We start from the raw sequence: 26,246 nt of genomic DNA, 5'->3' as shown, positions 1-26,246 counted from the left end.
TGCCGAACGAACAATATCACCAAGTGGCTACAAAACAAAACATAGAGTTCCAAAAATACTTTGGTTTGCCTGAATCATGACTCTTGCTTGCACAGTAAAGATTTATACCTGGGCCAAGGATTACATTTTGCTACATCGCCTGTTCATTGTTTTGTGGTTGCTGGTGTTTTCTTCTTTTTTTTTTATTTGCTAGCATAATTTGAGAAATTTGAGTAATGCTACTCAGAGCTGTCAAGCACCAAAATAATGCCTTTGTGTAATATCACGATGTTGAATTTTTATGTCATAAATGCGGCTTTGCCTTGAGGTTTCTGTGCAGCCTGCCATAGATCCTGGACATAGAGTCCTCAAACAGTTCCCGGTGGCTCTTTCCCGTCAGCTCCGCACTCCTGTTAGACAAGTAGTGGCCGTCGTCGAGGTGCGAGGTCACGCTGTGTCAGAAACACACAAAATACAAAAAAGATATCCCAATCAGACACTTCTCCTGCAGGGGCGGATCCAGGAATTCTGTAAAGGGGGGGGGGGGGCGTGACTTAATATTTCTGGTGCCACTTTCGGGTTTCATTTCATATTTTGTCTTTTTATTTCTTTTGTTTTTAACGAAAAATAAAGGGGCGGCGTGCGCCGGTTGCGCCCCCCTCTGGATCCGCCACTGTCCTGAACAACGGCCGTGAGACACATCTAGAAACAAAGATGGTGGATTGGAAGGAGTCTGTTTTATATATCTATCATGCCGGTTGTATCAAGGAAGATTTGAACTTATATAAAAAAAAAAAGCCTTAAAAAAAACCACAAAAGCAATGTTTTGCTGGTGGCTCAAGAATCAGGGTTATCATTTGCAATGTGCAGACACATACAGGTTGATTGCCAAGTTTCCTCCCAAAATATTGGCATTATATTAAAAAAAAAAATCTAAAATCTACACACATTAAAATCAGATATCCAAATGTAGATAGATATGCAGACCTCCCAACCTTTCTGACTGATCAAGAAATAGGGATGATTTGGCTCAAAAGAAGGACCGGAAAGAAAGAGCAGTTCCCACAGGAGTGTGTTGTAAGGTTATCAAGAAAAATAGGAATTTCCCATTGAAACAAAAGCTGGCAATGGTCAAAATTCAGATTCTTTCCCCCAAATTCAGAATGGTTGGGAGGTATGGATATGCCTTGGTCAGTTGCTCACCGCTTATGTCATATTTCATCTTGACATGTCTGTTATGCTAACTTCATCATTCATGGTGGTGTTTTCAGTTTTCAGTTTTTTCTGCTTTGCTAGTATTTGGTGATTTCAAGTGGTGTTATACCCCATTCTTTCATAATCAACAAAGATGCCTGATCCCTAATTTGACTGTCTTCAATCACCTACTCTAACCAAGTGGTGATTTGCCAGACACAGCACTCTGATGTATAAATGGAATATCTGTACATGATTGGACAGACTTGCAAAGCAAGGACAAGATTGCTCTAATATTTCTCCATGGCAAAAGAATTGAAATGCAAAGACAAAACAAAATTTGTGATACATATAAATGCACAATGCATGTACTCAATTATGAAAAGCCTCTTCATTCTAGCACAAAATATGTCAATTGAGAAAGGGATGGGTGTGTGCATAGAAACAATCTATAAGTGACACTTCACGTGGTTCTGATACAGGGTTGAACACAAATTATAACAAAGTGCTTGACATCAAAGAATTTTGAGAATCAGTTAGAGAAAGTTAAATTTGAGACGGCTTCAAAACAAATCTATGAAATAGCATATACTGACAAGTGAATATGTCAACTTTAGCTGGACAATTAACCTGTTGTGATCTTACATGCACAGATGCACTTGAATTGATATTTTATGTTAAATGTGTGGTGGTACATATAGGTAAACAAATGTTACTGATATAGGTGTTGATTTTGTAATAACAGTTATAATATGAAATTAAGTATTGTGCAAGCAACACAAAATTCCAAAGCTGTTTAGTATTTGTTAAGTGGCATATAATACAATGGAAATAACATGCTGAATATTCTTTTAACGTGAACAGGAAGTACAGAAGAAAATTGAGTGAATTCAATAACAGAGAAAGTAAAGAAGGAATGATAAAAAACAAAATTTAGTAACACAAAGAAGACAAAACTCATAAGTGAAAACAAACCTCAAAGAAACGTGCATGAACCAACGTTGGTCAATAGAGGGAGCTGTACCTCGAGTCAAGGTTTCGAAGGGAGCCACCATTAAGAGATGACCTGAGGGCACCAAGTGCTTCCTCCGAGGTCACAGAATCATCAGAGTCATCAGATAACTGAAATAATCACATGCAATTTAAAGAAAATGATGGAATAAAGCTGCTTTAAAAGCATAACATCATAAAAGCACTGAGCCAGCCTTCACCCATTAAAGGGATGGTACAGTATTGGTGGAGATGAGAATTGGGCTTTTAACTATTTGCGAGATACCAAGAAAACACTTATGATATAGTACAGAGCATACCATTTTAAGAGGAATTCAAAGTTTACTTGAAAAAAATCAAGTTTGGAATGACTGAAACATCCAAAAACAAAGTAAAACAAAGCGATCGTAATAAAGTGTGGGTATGGTCCCACACTTTATTAGAATCACCCTTTTTTGGATATCTCAGCCATTTCAAATCCAATTTTCATCAAATAAGCGTTGAATTCCTCATAAAATTACATGCTCGTTCATATTTCATAAGAGGTCTCTCATTATCTCACCAAAAAAATGTCAGAAACCTGAAATTAGGTCTCAACCAAAACTATACGATCCCTTTAACCCTTCGTGTACTTTGAGTACTGATCGGCACAAAAAAACCTGTAGCATTGTACAAACTGTCCAAAGCCCCTGGCACAGAAAACGTTAATCTTGCCTCCAGCCCCCTCCCCCTCCCCCACATTGTTCTACATTATTCCCATTCTGCCTGGGGATGGGTTGTAAAGTTGCTACTTTGAGTTTTTTTAGCTGCTTTGATGGGACAAACTTGAGCAAGGATGAGAGTAAAACTTACAACTGGAGGATTAGCATTACTAGAACAATCATCTAGAGTTTGAAGAAAAGAAAACTTTAAAAAAAATGTTTTTCAGTGATGGAACTAATGCATAACACAAGGATAGGAGTAATGTTACATTTGGAGCAAAAAAAAATTACAGACAGTAGATATGCATAATTTCTATTGGTGTAGAAAAAACCAAACAAACATGATTGGGGGGAATCATCAGCATTTATCACGGTAAGATGTATTCTAGGCAGTCAATCAATTATCAGGCAAGAAAAGGGATATATTTCTTTGAACTCAACAACTACTCCATTCAATATGATTGCAAGGCAGATTCATACAGCACTGATACATGAAGGAATCCTTCCCTCAGAGTATTCATAACCAAAGTTGCCAACTATAGACTATGCACAAGGACATTAGTCTGCCAATTCACTCGAAGAATTTGTCAACCTTACAAAGACGGATACTAAAATTAATGCAATGCACCTTGTGTCTACATGAACAAGAAAATACAGCAAAAACAAACAAAACACAAAATAAAAGCAAGACAAATCTTCCTTTGTTAATTTCAACTGAAGAAATGCAAATTTGCATTGTCAGGAATGCATCCAATGAAGGAGAATTTTAATAGACATTGTTACAATGGACTGCACAGTGACAAGAATTTGTGAGCGTTCACTCTCCAATGCCATATTTCCTATTCAAACCCTTTAAATTTAACCCTATCATAATTGCAAACCTTGCATGTTTGGGTCTGTGTGTTTTTGTTATGTGGAGTATGGCATGTGGTAATAATGTGTGGGACCTATGTTTGTTTCTCAGTCTCTTAACCCATTGAGGACGAGTCCTGAGTATACTCAGGTAGTTGTCTATGGGAAATGTGTGTTGTAGCAAAATCAAACCGTCCTCAATGGGTTAATCTCCATGAATACATGACTACTTTGCTTAACAAAACTTTGTACCAAAGTATAAAGTATTGTGTGAAAGTTACATTTTATTTTGTTTTTATCTTCTTCTTTTTTAGTGAGTAAAGGTCGATATTGAAACAAATCCATCAGTGCTTAAGGACTAATTGCTGCCAGATGATATAAAAACAGATCCTTTGACTCTGGGACAATAATAACTTATTGAGATGGAACTCACATAATTTTTATGCAGAGCCCTGCGGACGCGATGGTGGATAACATCAGCATGGGTGGGGGAGCCGGGTCGCGACCCCACCCTCTCTCGGAGCGGTGACTTCACCAGCACGGGGCTCAGGGAACGGGAACGGGGGCTGCTGTATCGCCTCGAGGGACTGACAGAGCGAGAGCGGGTTCTGGAGCGTGAGCGGGAGAGACGAGGAGAGTGCGGCAGGCGGGCGTATTCCACCTCAGTCCCCGGAATAGCATGGCCGACCACTGAAAGCCCATTCATTGAATCTACAAGATCTGTATTTTAACAGAACAAGGTAGAAAGTCTTTATATGACATTGATTCTGTGAACATGCTCAAATCATGTTAAACATGCAGTAATTGAAGTGTAATCATATCAGCAAAAACATCTTCCTGTACATTGCCAGCAGTGAACGTTGCTGAAACCTGTTCAGGAAAGCTAAAAAAAAAAGAGTGAGAAAGATTCCTGTTTTATGTTACAGACTGTACATTTATTTTGTTTTACATTGGTATGTTTTCAATTTTAAAATGCAATTAAATGTTTATCATGCTGTGAAGTACATTCTTCTTCTTCTTCTTTTGGATACTTTGCCCTCTTCAATCCTGGAGAATACTGATAGAAGATATCAACCAATTTTGTGTGTCTTTGACCACTTCACCAGAATTTCACCTGGTAGCTCTTTATGAGAGAAGGGAAGTACGTTCTCTTAAGAGTATTGGATATAGCTCTCCTACGTAGGCTACAGGACCGGCAACTTTAAGTCTCCTGCGGAAAGACTTGACAGAGAGGATAAAGGGCCTTGCTAACGGTCCCTACTATCAGCTGGGACTTGAACCTCATACATGTATGGAAGCCAGCGATCTTTTCCATGTGGTCTTTACTGCTGAGCCACAACAGCTCATCTAGCTACCATGAAGAGTACCCTAATCATCATCCCCCAAAGAATAATATACAGATAAAAACAAGAAAATATGATAAAGCAAACTTTGATAATGAGATAAGCAGCTTGGCGTCCAGGCAGAAATGTCAACAGCACAGCACACATTTTTGGTACAGATATACTAGGACATTAGAATGAAGAAGATGTCACGACAGAGAAGCTCTCACCATCTGTGCTGTCACTGAAGTCATTTACCGCTGCTTGTTCATTGAGGATCCTTTCAAGTTCTTCATCCCTGATGTCATCCCTTACAGGCTGGTTCGAGAAATGACAACAGATCAGAAGACAGGATAAAAGAACTATGAAAAGATATCAGGCATGTAATATCTAGTTACATATGATTGGATGACAACTTAGTCCGGCACATTACATAAAAACAATATAGAGTTGTGTATATGAAACAAATGTAAACATAATGCTGGCCACAGAACAAGGACAATAGAATTTAGTTTAGGGCAGAAATAAAGTTGAAATGCATAACAGTTCATAAAAATACCTAAACATTTTTCCTAATCAAGTTTTATTTGATCTCATATCACTTCCTACATTGTAAAAAACTATTACAAAACAAACAAGGAAACAACAAAATATTAAAATTACCAACTAACAACAAAGGGCAACTGATGGGACTGAAATACCTATCACATGAAAATCTCCCTTTTCCTCCTTGTAACCCAAACTACATCTTTTCATGACAATAATTTTTTTTTTTTTTTTTTTAATGGGTTTCTCTTTGGCACATATGTCTTTTCTTCTCAATTCCAATACATTTATCAAGCAATTTCTGACAGAAAAAAGTGTTGTTTGCTTGCAGTATATTATATGTATATACCTCAGAAGTTTGAAACTTTATTCCATTGTGTGGGTGATAATACTTCTTGTGACCCCAGTAGCGACGTCCAAAGTAGCGCTGGTAGATCCTGCATATTCTGCAGTCAGCCTCAGAGATATATTCTGCAAGTAAAAGAAACATAGGTATGATTTTGAAAATGACTTGACAATGGAGTCAAACTTTTATAGTCATGAGATGAAGAACAAAAGCGGCAAAGCCATTAGTCAATCAGTAAGAATTGTTGATTTCAGCCAATCATTACCCTGTGAGTCATTTGAGTAGAGGAGAATGTGAACACAACACTTCAGATAAACATTAAAGGGACTGCACAGTACTGGTTGAGGTGGGGATTCAGGTTTATAACATTGATAAGTGAGATAAGGAGAAACCTCTTATGAAATATGAAAGAGCATGTAATTTTAGGAAGGATTCAACATTTATTTGATGAAAATTGGTTTTCAAATGGCTGAGATATCCAAAAAAGTGATAATAATAAAAGGTGACAGGCCATGTCTTTTATTAGGATCTCTTTGTTTCACCTTGTTTTTGGATATCTCAGCCATTTCAAAACCGATTTTCATCAAATAAACTTTTGGTACCCCTTAGAATTGCATGCTCTTCAACATCTCATAGAGCGGTTTCTGAATATCTCGCCAAACATTAAAAGCTAAATCCTCACCTCAACCAGAACTGTACACACCCTTTAATATGCTACGTGTTGGATTAAGTTCATGGAACATTTCACATAATGCTATGAAATACTTTTGAAATATGAATATTCATGATCATACGCATCAGAAGTGCTTGCTCACTGATCATAAGGGATAGATTTGCCCCCTTATGTCCAACTTCACCCCCCCCCCACACACACACACACATTGTTTCCCTTTGTATTTCTTTCTTTTCTTCTCTTCCTTAATCTCTTTCAACATGGACCATCACAATATCTGCAATTTACAAATAATATGAAAAAAGGCATGAAACATAGAAACTTTATCTCTCGATCAGTCACTGATGGAGAATAGAAAGAACAGAAATACGAATAATGAAGTATATTGCCAATATGTATGCCTCCCCCCCCCCAAAAAAAAAAAGAAAAAAAAGAAAGAAAGATAGATTAAAAGGGTAAAGTATAGAGAGACCAAGAAAAATACCAGAAGTATTTCCTGTAATCCCTGGGGGACCTGTCCTGAAGGAGATGGGAGTACGGGGACGTGTGGGTGGGGCTGATGCAGGTCGCCGTGGTGACGGAGATGAGGCTCTGGATGGTGAGGTAGCGCGGTTGTGGGAGTCTTTCTATAAATAACGATAACAGAAGGAAAATGTCTTGATAGTGGGCTGGGTTAACCAACATTAATTTGTGATGAAAAGATACACTGTCAGTAGTACATTTTATGAGCGCAAATCTTTTTATTCTAATGATGGAGGCAATCACACTTTGCACATAACATCTGATAATGATATAACGCCTCAACAGGGCATCAGAGTGAAGATGAACTGTGTCATTGAGGTAAATAAGACAGGAAGCAGCAAACTCAGGTCAGTATGTCAGGTGTACTTGCACAAGTAAGAGTGATAATGGAGAATGGCCAATGATAATGGCTGGCCATTTTCAAAAGACTCAAAATTGCATTGCCCTCCTCTTCAATTCATGTAATGTGGTCCTATCTTGGGCAATAAATTCTGGTGTCTCCTTCAAGGCCAATATGTTATCCATATCCAGCATTCATCATGTACTGTGATGCCTGCTACAGAGCGCAACATCAAGAAAACATCAGCCGTCCTCACCCTCTTCACGATGAATGGCGGACGATCCTCCAAGTCCCCGGAGCTGAGGCGACTGGCTTTCATGGTGGAAGATATCGTGGGTGCCTCATAGCTCTTGTTTCTACAAACAGGCAAAAATTCAAATCAATTGAGCATGCATGGTAAATTTGGAAAGGAGGTAAAAGGAGGTGAATATGTGCAGTAAGATTGTCAAGCAATGGTTGTCCTGACAACAGCAATTAAATCATGTCCTTCCTGGAACTAAGACACAGAGGCTTGCAATCCTATTGATAATTTATTCATCTCCATTTATCTACACTGTATTAAACATTAAAACAAATTTGAAATAACAATTTAATAGAAGCACAGAAAAATCAAACAGTCTAGTGCATTATACAACCCATTTCCTGTAAGAAGGAGCAAGGAAATGTACTACAAATTGTGGATACAGCTGAAACAAAGTATAAGCAACCCCTGAAAGCTGTACATTTCACGCTTCATCAATAGTGCAGCGTCTATCAACCCAACATGCTCATCTTCGAGGGGGGGGGGGGGGGGGCTAAGATTTGAAAGGAAATGGACTCCATGTTGACTGACATGATAACTCTTGAAGTACACATATCATTTTAGTCTAGTGATGGTCATAGACTGAGCTAATGAACACTACTGAAACATCTCCACGTGTGGAATCCGCCACAAAATGTTTACCAGTGGGGCTAAGATTTGAAAGGAAATAGACTCCATGTTGACTGACATGATAACTCTTGAAGTACACATATGATTTTAGTCTAGTGATGGTCATAGACTGAGCTAATGAACACTACTGAAACATCTCCATGTGTGGAATCCACCACAAAATGTTTACCAGTAAATGGCAATTACTCATATAACGCTTTATCAAACTTTCATCAAAGAGACACATAGAAGGGAGAAATATAGAAAGGACTGAAACTCTATAAGCATCAGTTTTCTTTGTTATTGCAATCCTATAGAGAAAAATTATCCGCAGACATTCGTTACAAATACCTTTTCTTCTTTTTCCTCAAAGATCTCCTGAGAGGAGTTACAGTGATGAAGTCTTCAGCCAAGTCTTGCCTCTCAGCCACCCGATCTCGGTAGAAGTCTAGGGCTGGGGTGGACGTGTCCACTATGCTTGTCTTGCAAGAAAACTCAAGTTTGGGTGAAATGCCCTGAAATACACAATGACACATCAAGGAAAGACAAAGAATGCGATGGGAAGAGATTAGAAATGATGAAAGATAATTTCATAATATCTTTTTTTTTTTTTTTTTAAAGATATATACTGGAAATCCATGGACTGGTAAACATAAAGTGAGATTTATAGGTGGGCATATGTGTTGATACTCCTTTCAAACAACTAGTGGAGGTGGGTACACTCATGGTTGCGCTGCATATCTTGCAGATGGCTGCTTCTTTTTATCAACAGATTGAAAACAGAGCAGACAACTGAGCAGCATATATTCTCAAGTTGGATGCGTAATAAGGTCCTGCATGTTGATAGCAAGGTAATGATATAAAAAGGAAGTAAAGGAATTCAATATATTTTTTTTAAAAATCAAAATTTGAACAAAACAAAAGGATTTCTCTTTTCTCTCTCTCTCTCTCTTTATTTCTTTTTTTTATTTTTTTTTTATTTTTTTTATTTTTTTTTTTTTTTGGGGGGGGGGACCATTGCTCTACAATTTGCAGAATAGAAAAAGAAAAAGCTACAAATACCGGGAATCTTATTCACTTACACTGAACCAAATTTTCTTCTGCATGAGTATTTCTCGATCGGACTCAGCATAGGATGGAAGCAACGAGTCCTCCGGGTAGAGGAAATCTCGGGCGGAGACTTGGTAGAGGGCTAGGACCGTCCCATCCTGGCTGTAGTCTTCATTCAGTTGTATGAGCTCGATCAAGACATCTTCATACTGGAGCAGGTGTACCAGATGAGCTGGATCTCCACAGTTCATAAAAGTCTGAAACATTGACGATAAATTGTCATGAAACATGTGCCAATTCTAGTTTCCCTTCAAAATTATGCATATTATGCTGTATCCATGTGAAAAGACTTTCTGTGACAAATGGGCATGGCACACTAGAGACATGGTAGTCATGAATGAAAAAGAAAAAAAAAACCAAAGCAAAATAAAACAAAGCATGCTTCTTCCTTGTCCTTATTAGACTGACGATATTCCTTTTCAGGTTCCTTTGGTCCACAACATCATTCTCTATGAAACTTATCACACCAACTTGGCCAAATGGTCAAATACGGCACATGAGGAAGGACAAAATGTTGCACATTTTGGGTAATCCAACTTTTTTCTAAGTTTCTAAAAACTCAGTATCACTGATCTATGAATGACAATGATCAATACAAAATAGATGCTAGCAGCTCTCTACACTTGCAGACTTACCCTCTCAAATCGGAACTTTTGATGAAACAGGAGTGGAAAGAATGGCGGAAGACACAAGGTCCTCTTCTGGTAGCCAAGCATGCAGATGCTGAGGTAGACATCTTCACGATCTTTCAGTATAACACCAGGGCAAGTAACCTGAACATGAATCAAAGTATAATTACACAGTAAAGGGTTACTCTATTTACATTGTAGCTTCACATTTAATTCTAAACAAAGCGTATGGCTATGGGCTAGTTTCATTGGCACATGAAAGTAAAAAGTTATGAAATTAAAGGCTTAAACAATGTAGACCTTCTAAATGCACTATAACCTTAGTAAAGGCGCATGTTCTGCTCAATAAGAGTCAATGCAGCGCTGCGCAGCAGGATCCAGAACTGTCGATTTGATGACAAAAACAAAAGACTTCTTTTTAAATTGGGCTGTTTTCAGCATGCGTGTATGACTACGTGAGTGGAAATGAGTTGCTTGGCGGAGGTCTACGCTCTCCAAGTACTTTTCTAGTTTCCTAGATCTAGAATTCAATATTGTTAGTTGACAAAGCTGCAAATAAGTCATCATCACTTTGACTCGAGTCTTTCACACTTATCATCATGGATTCATGCCTCATGAGTAATGGATGTGCATGTGATTAGAATCTAACGTTAGATTCTAACTGTATATTCATTGGCTATTGTTGAATACAAATATTTGTTTTTACAAGGCAGTGTATACAACCACACGCGTGTGTCTTTACCATCCAGCCACACGAGTGTGGTTGTAGCCATGGCCCAAGTCGCTGGATACAGCCACACTCGCGTGTAATGTACATTCTTACGTGCTGTGCATAGGGATACACACACGGTTCAGAGAAGATGATCGCTGTGCGTGCATGTCACTCAAACACGTTGTAAACGGCACACAATCAGCCTGCTCACAAAGTGATGAAAGTAACCTCATTTTCATACCTTTTAATATTGTTATTTTACAAAATATTTTTCGCTCCATTCTCATCTTGTTTGCTTGATATGATGGGTTCAGAATTAATAGCGAAGTTACAACTGCCGCTAAATTGGGTGACTTAGGATTGACATCGCTAAACTGCTGGTGCCGGTGGTGTGCTAGCGATCGCTCAGCGCAGTTGCAGCCTAGCCAGCGCAGTTGTGCCGCCCGCCCGCCCCAGCAGGGACCCGCCGTGCGCCGGCTGCGGTAGTCCACTTCCTGGGCCCTGTTGCACAAAACCCTTACCGCTGGACTTACCGCTCCTTTTTAGCGGTAAGTCTTCAAATTAGCGGTAAATTTTACAATCCTTGATGCTGATTGGCTGTGACACCTAATTTTGACGGTAGTTACCATTGAAATTCAATGGTAAGTTTTATGCAACGTAGTGTGCCCGTGTGTGTACGGACGTACGTTGATGGTGTCTGTATGTACACTGCATTACACATGATTACCCCTCTTCGGGAGTACCAATTGGCGGAGTGTCGCAATCAGCGGTTGGGCGCATTGGGTGGGTGCCGAGTGTGTGGGGACTGCGGATGATAAAAATCGTCCAGTATCTGGACTACGGCTGCGGCTGCCTGTGTACGCTGGATCGAGGATGCGCGATTTGCGAGTACCCGAACGAACGAAGGCGAAGTCTCAATAAAGACACGATGTATCGAAATCAATTGTAACTTTAAGTTCACCTCATCAAATCAAGAAAATGAGAATAAAGTTAAAAATGAAAAAAAAAAGTAAATTTGTCTAGATGGTGTGATAATAAATGGGATTAATCTCGGAGGCAGCAGGTTCATGTTCATCGCTTTGCGGTGGTGCATGATCGCGTGTTGATGTGGCCGGCCACACACACATTCCTGCTACGCAATAAAAAGCTTCCTCGTGTGTGTGGATATGTACATTACACACGAGTGTGGCTGTATCCAGCAATTAGGGTCATGGCTACAACCACACTCGTGTGGCTGGATGGTAAAGACACACGCGTGTGGTTGTATACACTGCCTTGTTTACAATCACAGCAAAGGAATTGGTTTCTAGCTACTGACTAAATTTTGTTGGATGTAATAATCTCATACATACAATTACAGGCCCATCTTACTCATCTTTACCATGCTTACACCATTTTACAGTGGGTGATATTTAGGATCCTAAATGCATGAATTAATTTTCAATTCAACGTTGTATCCTGTGTGTAAGGCCAAGTAAAAAAAGAAAGTAGTTTCTCGTCCGGGTTTTTTGAGCAAGGCGATGAGGGAGGTCCTTACTATTTGATATCTTACTATTTTTTCGAGGATTGTCAAAATGAAAGTAATATGTGTGTATATGTGTGATATAAACCACTTATCATTTGAGTGATGCACCAAATCTGCGTATATTGCTGTTTATGCATGACAAGTATACCAATTTAACTACACTGTGACTGTATTCATTCAGTCATATCAAGGGTATGGAAAAAAAAACATGTTTTTTTAACATAAAATATACACATTTATGCAACACTTGTTGAACCTACGAATCCAACCATTATCTCTGGAAATGCATAGCATCATTTTTGCCTTTCAACACAACACAAACTTACTGAGTTAGATCTTTTCTCATATGAAAACTTATTCGCTCAAGGATTTAAAATGCCGCAGACAGTGCTGCCAATAATTGTCAACCCTGTGAAACAACCACCTGATTTCCTTTTTACTGAAAGACAATACGAACCAGTTGAATACTATATTCACTATTTAAAGCCGTTCCCTGTGCACACGTGCGCTTGAGATCGGTTCTCTCCATCACTCCACGATTTTTTTTCCAGCTCCAGAACGCATGCTATGCTGGCTGGCTGGTCCCCTCTACTACAGGGAAACCCCGTTATAGCGAGTTCGGTTATAACGAGGAACCGCTTATAACGAGGTGATCGCGTCGGTCCCGTTTTCCTTTGCGTGTAATGGCAGAACGAATCGGTTATAACATGTTCGGTCATAACGAGATTCCGGTTTTAACGAGGACAATTTCGCTAAATCTTGATAAAGAAAAACATAAACAATTTGATCGGATATAACGAGGTTCCATTTCTTGACCAAATTGCCGCTTTCAAACACGCGACAAATGAAACATTGGAAACCGAAATCTCGCTATCCACGTCTTTTCCCGTTTTGCAGAGAACCGTTCCTTCCATGTTTTCTTCTTAATCACGCGATAAGACACAGGAACACCTTCCGATGTTCCTACTACGTATGTAATTATTAAACATAATCATTCGGTTTTCTTTTTCGCGAGAAACGCGTGCGTGATATGAGGTCAGACCACAGCGCAACGAGAAAAAAAAAATAGATAACGCATTCAAAAACTTTTCATGTAGCGACAATAAAATTTGACCAAAAATGGACAATTGGAATGCGTGTGCAACTCATCATCATATCCTTTCCAATTTTAGTTCCGACTTCCAGTTCTTTTGCTGGTTTTGAGCAAATATGAGTTTGGATGATTAAAGCCGAAATAATAAAATCATCGCCCCGATCCCGCCGGGTGACAGTAGCGTTAAAATAGTTGAGTAACGCATGTTAACCTATACTTAATCGGTGTTCAGAAAAAGAAGCAAACGCATTTATTAGTTTGAACAGATCTGGATTTGTTCATTATCATTTAACAAATGATAATTTAAATATGAGTGTGTATGATCAAAGCAGAAATAATTAGTGAAATCATCGCGATCCTGCCAGGTGACAGTAGAGTAAAAATAGTTGAATAACACATGTTAACCACTTAATTGGTGCTCGGAAAAAGAAACAAACGCATGTATTAGTTTGAATAGATCTGGATGTGTTCATCATCATTTAACGAATGATAATTTAAATATGAGTGTGTATGATTAAAGCCGAAATATTAAATGAAATCATTGCGATCTCGCCGGGTGACATAGTAGCGTAAAAATTGTTGAATAACCCATGTTAACCTACTTAATCGGTGCTCGGAAATAGAAACAAACGCATTCAACAGTTCAAGAACGGATGCACAAAACGCGAAGAGATTTTCGGAAGAAAATAAAGAACGCATTTTTAATCCCTTCGAGCGCAACGATCATACATTATATAAAATTACAGCCAAATGATTCATGAATTTATCGAATTCCCACTGGGCACCAACAGCGTAAAATACCTCGCAAGTTAGCGGTAAACAACGCACGTATGTTACTCTGAAATCATCGCGAAAAGTTGAATGACGCATGTCAACCTAAATCAGAAAAAGAAACAAACGCATTTATTAGTTTGAATAGATCTGGTACAGATTTGCGTAAACAGGATGACAACCTCCCACATTCAATCCTGTCACATATTTTCAAGAACGGTCGTACAAAACGCGAAGAGATTTTCGGAAGAAAATAAAGAACGCATTTTTAATCCATTTGGGCGCAACGATCAATACATTGTACATGTACAGTACCAGATACAACCGAAATGATTCATGAAATCGTCGCATTCCCGCTGGGCACCAACAGCGTAAAAATACCTAGCAAGTTACGGTAAACAAGGCCTGTATGTTACTCTACAGTATATGTTTGCCCCCATATTTGCGCTGGTGTTTAGAAAAAGCTTAACAAACAAGAATTACAATAAAGAATTAACTTATCATTTCAGCCTCTATTTCTTCATCTAATTCACAAATAATCTCCCTTTATTCTCTCAATAATAACGCTCAATAATTGTGTAATAATAACGCAGAGGATATGTTTAAGTTTCATGGATGGGTATATGACGTCATGCTTATGTTTTTCTTTGTTTTTAATGAGTATGGTTATAACGAGGTACCGGTTATAACAAGGTAATATCGCCGGTCCCACGGATCTCGTAATAACAGGGTTTGTGGGTACATTGCGCAATCAATCTAGCAGCACACGAAGCAGGCAACAGCACGAGAGAAATGTACAGAAGGTGCTCAACGTCCTGTCTACATCACGACGTACCGAGTGCGCTGTACATCACAGCCCAGGCCTGCCGCCCATCCAACTACAGTTCAACTGCCTTGTGGGTCATTCCTTCTTGCCGAGCTCGCAGTATGAAATGCATGCGTTGTTACATACGCACTACAGAAGCTACAGCTGTACTACAGCTAAGTAGAGGACGCAAGGCGTAATTAGAAATAAGACATCGCGATTGGTAGGTGAATTGTTGATTTTTTTTTTTCGGCGGCCGAAAAAATAGTAAATATCAAAAAAGTTGATGCGGCAACTGAAAATCGATGCGGGCGGGGAGCGGGCTGTGACGAGAATTATGAATTTCTTGGTATTTTCAGCGCCATTTTGAAAATAGTAAATAGTAAAAAAATCGATGCGGCGGCCAAAATCGATGCGCGCGAGGACGAGAAACTGGTTTCTTTTTTTACTTGGCCTAACACCATTTTGAGTAGGTTGGACTGACTAACAGGAAGGGTATAAAACTCAACTTTACTTACCGCTTCGATGCTAAGATCTACGATGATTCGTAACGAATTGCGAGGCATAATGGTCAGATTGAAATGCTCATTGGTTCTGGTTCATTCCAGCCACCTAGCTCGAAGCTCAATGCAGAAAGACCGCCGGTAGAGGGTAAAATGAGAGGTTCTTGCAATCGAGAAAAAAAGCGTTGTCTTGGCAAACGACGCGAACACTATGGTATCCTCAAAAACAAAAACAAACCCGATTTAAAGTGGTACAAAAGAGGGGGCGGGGCTACTGGAGATCAATCAGCACCCAACAGAAGGTGTGAGCTAGAGCAAATTAGTTTTCGCTTTGAAGAAAATCGTACGGTATTAGCAGGTGAAGCGGTCAAATGGAACTATATAACTGCACATTCAAGTGCATTAGACATCTGACAAAACTGCACGATGCACTCACTGCAGCTGAACATATCACCAGTGTCCCAGAGTGCACAGTGCAGTGACATTGCCTTTGCCGTGGCATGCAGTGCATGCAGTGGATGAGTTGATGAGAGGACCATGTACCACACCACCAACTTGCTGTGACTTTGCCCCGGGAAGTCGGCGTCGCACCGCGGTACGGGCGTAGCTAGCGTCGCAGTTTTAAGGTAGTAATTATTCAGTATGAATGACTGCATGCGTGCTGCACATGTTGTTACCCGCAGAAGTCCAGCTCGAGATGCTTGATCCTACGTGATGGACACTGTGAAGATGGTGTTTATGAAAGCGAGGATGCGGATATTTCTTTGATCAAGACTTGGACTAGATCCATTAGCAAAAGAAAAAAAAAGTAACTTACCAGCATTGCCATTGGCTTTGTTCTGTTTTTGCACATTTAGACTCTAATCGTTAGACGTTATTAATGAAACAGAAAAGAAAGTATTACTATAAGTGCAGATTAATCTGAGAATGATATTTATTTGCAATGTGGAATTTTGACCCTGGTGGAATGGAACCTTCCTCCAATGATCTACCCCTGATGTCGAACATCAAGGACATCAGGGTACGACACTATCTGATGGAACTGAAGGTCGATCTCGCCCAGAGAATATTTTCTGGCAGCGTCACCTTATTCCTTGAAAAGCCAAGTGAAGCAGAGCTTGCAAGATGTCGAAAAGCAGAATCAATGAGTGGGGAAGGTGTACCTGTGACAAATGAAAATGATTTGTCAATCAGCACAGTGGGTCGGCCCACCACCAGCTCAGCCTGTAATTTGAAGGAGACTAAGCAAAATGAAGGCTGCCCTGCTGCTGCTAGAACATCTTCACAAACAGGAACAGATTCATGCGACACTGAAAACCAAGAATGTTTCCAAGTTGGCATTTTAACTCCTGAAACCTGTTCCCACTCATCAACTGAAGAAGTTTCAATGTCTGAGGATTGTGCGGAGAAAGTTGAGGAAACTGGCCACCACCGTAATATTAAGTCACACCAATCAGCAGAGTGTGACAACCACTCTCGAGGTCAGGATTACTTGAACTCCACGCCACTGAAAGAAAAGAAGAAATTGGCATCGTTGCCAGAGGAGTTTGTTCTTATCCTTGACAGCTGCGATATCGATTTGCAGTCGGTGACGGAAGTTATTGTGAACCAAAGCAAACTGGAACCTGAAAAATTCTCTGGCAATAACTGCACTCCTTTCAAGACAACATCTCCTGATCATGAAACACATGAAGGAGATGATGAAGATGGAGAAATAGATCAAAATAGCCGCACAACTACAAACTCAAGTTCTACAGTACGTCACTCATTGTGCAATATATTTTGTTACAAATCATCTAACTTCAAATCAAGGAGGGAGCGATTCCTAACCAGCCGTCTGATGACCAAGAGAGACATAAACTTTGAGGTTCAACCCTGGTGTGTCAGAATTTGGAAATCTGGTGTCAGAGATGTTAACGACTTCCCAGCAGTCATCAATATTCAGTACAACACACGACCCTGCGGAAAATCCCTCACATGGGCGATTGATCAAGATTGCAAGTAAGTTTCCATCAAAATAAAGGGCAAGAAATGCAAGATGGGAGTGAATGGACAAAGTATAAGCAGCAACTGCAAACATTTCAAAGTTTCTATATTGATATAAGAAGATATGGGAGCTGATATTGGTAGACATCAAGGCATGATATATATGAACACTTTATTTCCACTTTTATATTCTGGAATTTATCATCAATTCGTGTCTACACTTGCAGGGCTTATCTGCCGCGAAAGGGGACATTATCTTTCCAAGCAAAATCGTAAGACAGCAAGTGCTTATTGAAGAATTGCAGACCAATAAGAGTCATGACCATCTCAGTCAGTTTTCGCATTCTGTGACATGTGAATTCACTCCCTTCAAATGTCATGGTGATTTTGGGGGAAAATATAAAGTTCATTGATTGTTTATTACCATTCTTATTCAATGCAAAATCGCAGTAGATGGTTTTCTCTTTTTAATTTCCCATTTTTTCATTCTTTTCCTGTTAAATTATTCTCCCATACATATTTCTCTTCTCTTTAAAGCCCTTGTGTATTCACTCAGGGTGCATGGATCAACAACCGGTCACTGTTTCCATGCCAGGAGCCTCCCGGCGCCATGGCAACCTGGCAAGCTATCATCCAGGCACCGGAGGATCTCACAGTGGTGATGAGTGGCGATGAGGTTGGCAGAGTCATCGACCACAGAGATGGTAGGTCAGAGCAAATTCAAAGGGGTTGGGCGGAGGTGGCTTCCCCAACAAGATGACGTGGTAGTCTAGGCTTGCCAATTTGTGGTCTTAATCTAGGACATCATTTCAGATGGGGGAAAAAAATCTCCATATATGGGTGGAATCTTACTAAGGTACAGGTAAACTGTTTTTTTTTTATTCAGGAAAGACGATTATTAAGTTTATTTACCAGGGATGTTCTATATGTTATTCTATCAATATACTTTGTCTGCATGGATAAAATGGAGTACACATGTGTACATGTGGAGAGGTTTGCCTTTCCAGCTCCTGTACAGATTCTACAGATTTAACTGATTGCCAAATCTTACTAAGTTACAGGTAAACTGGTTTTTTTTTTTATTCAGGAAAAATGATTATTAAGTTTATCTACCAGGGATGTTCTTTACGTTATTCTATCAATCTTTGTCAGCATGGATAAAATGGAGTACATGTGGAGAGGTTTCCCTTTCCAGCTCCCTGTACAGATTCTACAGATTTAACTGATTGCCAATTCTGGGATGTTCCTGTAATACACCAATTCTTGAATACATGTAAACAAATTTCCACTGTGTTTTTCTTTAAAACTCTACAGCAATGACTCTGAAGTTGTGCTCTAGCTATTTCAGGCATGCTTTATGCAAACTTTGAAATTGCAGTGGAAACCGGTTGTGAAGTGAAGCTGTGTAGGATCTGAATGCACCCACAAACAAAACTTTCACAAGTTTTGATCTTCCGATATGCAGGACTGGTGTCCACCATCCACTACACGGACATGCTGCAGCCTAGTTCCATTGTCGCCATAGCAATTGGCAGGTGGAAGTGCCATGATGTACCAGTCTCCGTGCCTTTGCCAGAATGCGAAGATGAAGAAAAGAAGCAATCTCCTTTTCATCTACCTCATATCTGGGAAAGGTGAATATTAGTCTGTTTATTTGTGTTCCCAAAATGTTTCCCTTTAAAATTGTTCCCTCAAAACATGAGATAGTTTTAAGCTTTCTTGCATCAGATTGATTTCATTTTTGTACAAGAAAAGCACTCTGAGAGCGCAGACCTCCGCCAAGCATGCAAATCATTTTCACCCATACGTACTTATAGCATTGTGTGCTGAAAGTTGCCAGATTTCCCAATATAGAAGCCTTTGTTACATCATAAACACTCAGCTGCACGGCGCGCCTCACCCCAGCAGAAACTAGAGCACGCACTTCAGTGCGCGTAGGCAAACCTCAAATGCGCGCAGGCAAACCTCAAATATGCACAGCCTGAACTCCCAAGTTCATTGACCCTACCTGCCAAAATGTCAAAAATCCTTCATAAATTCCCCAAAAATTCTCGGATCACTACCAAAAGTTAATCGTTTGGTACTTGTGTCATTCTCAACCTTTCCTGCAAGTTTCATCCCAATCCGTTCTCTACTTTTTGAGATATTTTGCACACGGACAAATGAACCAACTAACAAACAAACCATGGTAACGAAAACATAACCTCCCCCCTTGGCGGAGGTAACAAGGCCAGCTATATAATGGTGAGCAGCATCTGAGACTTACAGAGCGAAGCATAGAAATTTTCATTCAAAGTGCTGCTTTCATTCTTATCACAATTAGCCCACAAGATGTGGCGTGCAGGCACGAGGAATGGCCGTGTCGCATCCAGCGTACTGACCAACCCGTTCTCCCATCACGCATCATTGCCCCGCCCTCCCTCTTCCAATCAGCGGTATCAGAGTTTGCAGACTACTTGCCCCGGTGTCTGGAGGCAGTCTTCAACCTCCTGGGAGCACACCCGTTCTCTCGTCTGGATCTCCTCTTCTTGCCACGCTGCTTTGCAAGTCTTGGTCTAGCAAGGTAATCTGTCACTGTATTTCCAAAACTGAGAAGCATAACTAAAAAAAACCAAAATAGATTTATAGGTTACAGCTGTGACCACATACCATCATCCTAGTCATCACCACCATCATCGTCACTACCATCATCATCATTCTCTTTATCATCATCAACATCATGATCTTCATCATCAATATCATTATCACTTATCATAATCAGAGCTGATTTTCATCTTATATTGGGCAGTGATATGATACATAACAGATTGCTGTAGGATTGATAAAGCTGCTAATGAGGTGTAATTTTCAACTCAGTCTTTTTGTCCGTCTCTTCATATTTTAGAAATGTGTTTATATCATAAAATGAGGTATTAAAACTACCGCTACTTATGATTGGATTCATTCCAGGAAATGGGAGGTTTGCTATGCAGTATAAAGAAAGTAAGAAATTACAAGCCATTTCTAGAAAACTTCAGTTGTTGCTGAAGGTCTGTGGGTAATGAACAGACTATAGACAGATTTAAAACATTTAGATTCATTAAAAAATTGTGTTACATGCCTTTGATATCTCCACACTTATGTAAGGTGGGTAAAAAGAAAATTATCTTGGTTCTGTGGTGTCTTTGAGAATACAGAGAAAATGAAAAGCAAAATATTTATTTCTGAATTGGCCACCAGACATAGACCTAAAAGAAAAATGCTCTTACGCTGCTTATGTCGTAGTAAACACTGTACATTGCATTTTGTTGATTTATTTTTTTAACCCTTTCAGCCCCAGTCTGATCTTCCTCTCTCAGTCTCTCCTCGCTGGGGATGGAAGCTTCCAGCCCCGACTGGCCCATGAGATCAGCCACTCCTGGTTTGGTATTCTCATCGGTGCACTGGATTGGACGGAAGAGTGGCTGAGCGAGGGATTCGCCACTTTCATGGAGGACCCTGTACATGCTCTGGCTAAGAATGTGAGTCTTGTTTTCCATTCACTTTCTCAGCTACATGCGGAAGACGTCTATTACAGTTAATCTGGTTTAGTAATCGGAAGCTTGTAGTTTGGCTCACATAGGTATATATGCACAAGAAATGAGAGATTAGAAAAAGAAATGGTGTGCTTGACAGATACCTCTATTCTTTTTGTTTTATATCGGTTTGTAGCTTAATTCGTTATTCGCTGTCTTATGCATGTTCTGAGGGTCCCATATCGTACAAGCTCTGCTTCTTAGTTGGACCCTCCATTTCTATCCTCATCCTTAATTAGATTGTACTATATGCATATGTATATATTAAAAAACTACAATTGTGTTTTCTTCATCTGTTACTCATTTTCACATGTACTTTGTTAAATCACATTTTGTTTGTTTTTTGCAATTATTACAAATATATTCTGCTTATACATTGTATATAATTTCTCTGGTTATTTGATGGAAATGAAAATAAATTTGAATCTTGAATCTTTGAATCTATTCATATTGTTTCAGTGTTAATGTTTACATTTTTGCTGCCAACTTGAAAAACAAATGCTGGTTGAGTTTTTCTCAATATTTCATTGAAACATATTTCCCCAATTGAACAGTGGACCAGAAAGGAGTACCAGGACCACTCAGACCTGAGAGCCTTGATCCGCTACCGGTCCCTGAAGGCGGAGCTGGAAAACACGGAGGCGGAGCTTCAGATCATGAGGCCCATGGCTGGTGAGACTCCATCCACTTCCAGTCAAGAGGGAAGTGAGGTTAGCTATGTGAAGAATGGCCTTAACCCAGACAAGTGGTTTCTTCAAGTACACTACCTCAAGGTACAAACAACCCTTCCCAATATATTTTCGTTTCAAGTTAGATGATATCTTAGTATCTCAGCGATGTTGTAGATTTCTCACCCACACAAGGAAATTTCCTTCTGCCTTCATTCAAACATGTGAAGATGTAAGCAAACAAGAAGATTGCTAATGAGCTTTGCAATGTCATGCTTGCATGTCTGTTCATTTGCGTGTTTCTTGTAAGATATGTTTTCCCAAATATTCATATGTTTTTATTGACATCTGTCTCCTGACACCAACAGGGCTACTTCCTCCTATGTCACCTTGCCAAGTATCTCTCCTTCGACAAGATGTTGAGCTTCATCTCTCTCTATGTTCACCGTTACCATGGGCAGCTTGTGCTCTCCAGGGATATTTTCCAGTTACTCTTTGAGACGTACCCTGAGCTGACGTGAGTATAAGGTCCTTCCTTTATACATGTATTGACTCTCTGGTCCACCCTTTTGTGTGGCCTTCACTACACAGATGGGGACTGGCGAAGGTTGGAACATACCAAATGTTCCATCTACATAGCCACTTTTTGAAGGGTAGGTGGGATTAGTGCGCTACTTTTAATGTGCTCTTTAGTGCATACGAAGCAAGTGAGTTCTTGTGAGAGCAACATTACAAGAGCACTGGTAGATGATCATTGAGTACAAAGCTACATTGTATATGTAAATCATATCGTATATTGCATCAGATGTGAGATTACCTCTATTTTTGTTTCTTTTGTACATTCTGCAATGCAGTTGTCATGGTATCACCATGGAGAACATCTACTCCAATTGGTTGGATAAACCTGGCATGCCTACCAGTTTGAAGGCAGAGATGTTTAGCGAGAGCAATGCCCTCATTGCACAAGTCAAGCAAGAGGTATGCACATACCGCTTAACACATGCCACATATCAGTATCAGCTATTTCCCAACCATTCTGAATTTGGAGGAAAGAATCTGAATTTTGACCATTCCCAGCTCTTGCTTCAATAGGAGTTTCCTATTATTCTTGATAATTTTACTACACACTCCTATGGGAACTGCTCTTTCTCTCATGCAATGTACGTTTGAGCAAAATCATCCCTGTTTTTCAGTCACAAAGGTTGGGAGATTTGCAGTATCCTGTGTCAGGTGCCTGTAACCCTTTTGGCAACAATATCGAAATGCCTCTGATAGATCATGCAGACAGGTTTTACCATGATAGTGATAGAGATAGGGACAAACTTAAGTTTCAGAATGTTCAAAACTAGTATTAATTAGCATTACTGGTATATCATTAATTTCTCACAGTATATAAATTCATTCCTGGTTAAATCTATGCTGAAATCAAACAGTCTAAAACAGTTCTACTTACTTTTCCAGAGCTATTAGCACGCTACAATCAAATATGAAAATCAGGTGTCTGAGATTTGGTGATGATATTAAACAATTCTTTTAGCTGATTGAGGGATCTTGTTTGCACTCCTGCAAAAATGATAAGCAGCAAAAATGGAAGAATGTATGGACCTCATGCAGAGGGGAAGGAGTATACTCTAAATTAATTCCTCCCTCTCTTTTATTGTTTTTTCTTTTGAATTTCAGTTACCGGTAAATTTTTCCCCCTTACTTCTTGCCTCATATACTTTCTATAGTTTGATAAATGGGTGGCTATCAACAAAAGTCATCTGAAATCCAAGAGCAGGAAAAAGAAGAGGAAGCTAGCACAGTCAGGAGAAGTACCATCCTCAAACGTAAGAAACTGTTCAAGTCCATAGACTAAGTGTTATGTCATGAGGCTACAATCAAGACCATTAATCCATTCATGTAAATGTTGTTTGTACCCCATTTAAGATTTATAAATGTATTTTTTTAGAAGAGTGTCTATTCTATTTTTAAAACAAAACAAAAGAAAACAAAATTTTGAAAAAGAGTATAAATTGATACCTGCTTGTGTGTATGTGAGCTCCATACTGGTACCTTCTTCAATATGGTTGCCAGAACTTCACACAAAGAATTAGGCCAAGTCTTTAAAACTTTCTAAGTCTGGCAGTTTCAAAAGTCTTTTAGTCAGTTTTTATCCAAGGTTTTGTAAATTATGTAAATTCTGATGTCAAAATTGCATGTGTTCATGTAAGTACAGTATCTTATATTTAGCCGTTGTGTGCCCCAAAAATTCTTGATGACTAATTGCCCAGCAACTCTGTTGGCATTCAATCCATTCCTTGCAAAATGCGACCATCAGATAAGTTTAGATTAACCCTCTCTAATGTAACAATGCAAACTCCCACATGAAGACCACTGTGGTACAATATGTTTACAGAATCCCTAGTCCTTGATAGTTACAGTGTACATTTTAAAACATTCAGCTGGTGGAAAAAAAAATAGGCACACCATATTATTTATCACTGGGCCAACAAATGAAGGTTTTGGTAGATACTGATTTCGCCTGGAATGATTACTTGAGAATGATTGTATTTTCATGAACATATTTGGAGCAGAATTTCACACTAAATTACAATCTCTCACAGTTGACAGCAGACCAACTCATCCTCCTCCTGGAATATATGTTGGATGTTGTTGCCGTGGCACCCAGGACTCTGGCGGAGCTCAAGGGCGTGTACCATCTGACGAGACAGAACGCCGAGGTTCGCCACAGATGGTGCGAACTGGTTGTGAAGCACAAACATAAGGAGTCCTATGACGATGTATCCACTTTCCTACGGGAAGATCAGGTGCGTGTTAACCCACTGTGTGTCTTGAGTGCTGATAAGCACAGAAAACCCCATAAAGTTGTACACATTGTACAAATATTCTGTGGTACAGAAAGAGTTCAGTCACTGCTCACAAACACCCAATGTTTGACCTGTTAAGTAGATGGAAAATTGTTGTATGTTGGAGGCAAGAGGTTAACATACGAGTGATGGATTTCTCTCTAGTACTTCCATAGCCGGTTTGGAGGTTCATGCTGCCAACCTTAAATAAACAATGTCATCTGATCCCTCTCACCTTTGGTCTCTGTATGGCACTTTGTGCATAAAAGTACATGTAGTAACCTCAAACTGAATATCGCCAGTATTACCGGTATATAATCCAGTAGTCCAATAGTAATACATGTAGTCCAATACCATTACATCTTGGGGCTGTGGGTATATCTGATGCCATGTTGTACACTGCCTTTGTTTGGTCTTTTGCATTTGTTTCTTATTTTAAACAAAAAATACACCGCATAATAAGCACTTCCATGATATATGTTGGATTGATAGAAGAAAAGAAAAAATATCTCTTGAAGAAAATCAACTGGAGTCAAATTACTGATACAGAATAGAATCATCCTTCCTTCTGTTCACCAGGCCATGGGAGTGTACTTGTATGGGGAACTGATGGCTTCGGAGGATTCCCAGCAGCAAGACCTGGCCCGGCAGTGCTTCCAGGCCATCGCCATGGAGATGGATCGTGGCTGCTACCGCACTGTGCATGAGATGCTTTATGGAGAACCGGCGATGAGGGATGATGACTCCAAGAGAGAACTCATTCAATCCTCTCTTTGTCTTTCTTGAATACCCATATAAAGGATCTCAGATCAGTTGGTTTGGAACTACATCTATGCATTTAAAGTTATTTGGCTCCAAGTTCAAGCAACTGGACCCCACAGAAGACCAGCTAGTGCAGCCAAACATGGACTATCCAGCTATCTTGTCAGGTGGAAAATGAAAACAGTTCGTAAATATTTAGATCATGCCAGACCCAACAGGGTTGTTCATGCAAGCATCACTGTGCTGCTCAGTTATTGCAGATGTCTGTTGTATGGACTCCCTAAATCCCAAGTATTAAGACTGTTGTGGATGTAAAACATTTGTGCCAGACTTATTACACTGTAAGTGTTTGCTCCAAATTTTCATAGATTAACCTCTTAAAAAACTTGCACTAGCTCCAAGTATAGGAATTACATAAAGTTCTCCTTATTGTGTATAAAGCGTTTTCTTGTCAAACTCCGACAACTCCAACATTACAAAACTCTTACACTTGAAATCTGAAAAACATGGCCATAATCTTCAGAGATCACTAGACACTCTTTTATTGGAATCTCATCACACAAAACTGAATTAATATTATATCAAGCATTTGCATGTGTAGCCCCTATATTTTGGAACAAGTTACCCTTAGAGATAAGAAAGTCAACTTCCTCGAGTATTTTAACTTGTTGAGGACGAGTCCCGAGTATACTTGGGTGTCTATGGGAAATGTGTGTTGTAGCAAAATCAAACTGTCCTCAACGGGTTAAAAACTAAACTCAAGACACATCTTTTTGTCTTGTTATTTTTATTGTACATGTATTTAGTTACCTCAAACATATCAGGAGCTTTTTAAAGTAGAAGCTCATTTGTATTGGAAATTCAACTGAAATTAGTGTTAAACGTGATTATGACAAAGACAGGT

General features: G+C 39.5%; 2 protein-coding genes across 2 annotated transcripts; one reads left to right on the top strand and one right to left on the bottom strand.

Moving 5' to 3' along the window:
- Positions 1-283: 283 nt before the first annotated feature.
- On the bottom strand, positions 284-15,586 carry LOC139716812 (spermatogenesis-associated protein 6-like). Its single transcript, XM_071628344.1, has 11 exons — positions 15,539-15,586; positions 10,121-10,258; positions 9,458-9,682; positions 8,727-8,890; positions 7,722-7,821; positions 7,088-7,229; positions 5,934-6,055; positions 5,269-5,356; positions 4,150-4,436; positions 2,198-2,295; positions 284-431 (listed from the first exon to the last, which is right to left on the bottom strand). The coding sequence occupies exons 1-11, from the start codon at positions 15,584-15,586 to the stop codon at positions 284-286; spliced, it is 1,560 nt and encodes a 519-aa protein (XP_071484445.1).
- Positions 15,587-16,466: 880 nt separating this feature from the next.
- Positions 16,467-25,366, top strand: LOC139716811 (aminopeptidase O-like). Its single transcript, XM_071628343.1, is given in 12 exon segments — positions 16,467-17,524; positions 18,047-18,213; positions 18,975-19,089; positions 19,779-20,072; positions 20,823-21,009; positions 21,618-21,836; positions 22,100-22,248; positions 22,586-22,709; positions 23,462-23,526; positions 23,585-23,633; positions 24,338-24,541; positions 25,160-25,366. Coding segments are annotated over 12 exon segments (2,838 nt in total).
- The last annotated feature ends 880 nt before the right edge of the window (positions 25,367-26,246 follow it).

Source organism: Diadema antillarum, unplaced genomic scaffold, assembly GCF_040938485.1.
Source record: "Diadema antillarum isolate AM-2024a unplaced genomic scaffold, OU_Dant_1.0 scf00000070, whole genome shotgun sequence".
Lineage (NCBI taxonomy): Eukaryota > Metazoa > Echinodermata > Echinoidea > Diadematoida > Diadematidae > Diadema > Diadema antillarum.
This window is presented reverse-complemented; position numbering and strand designations above follow the sequence as displayed.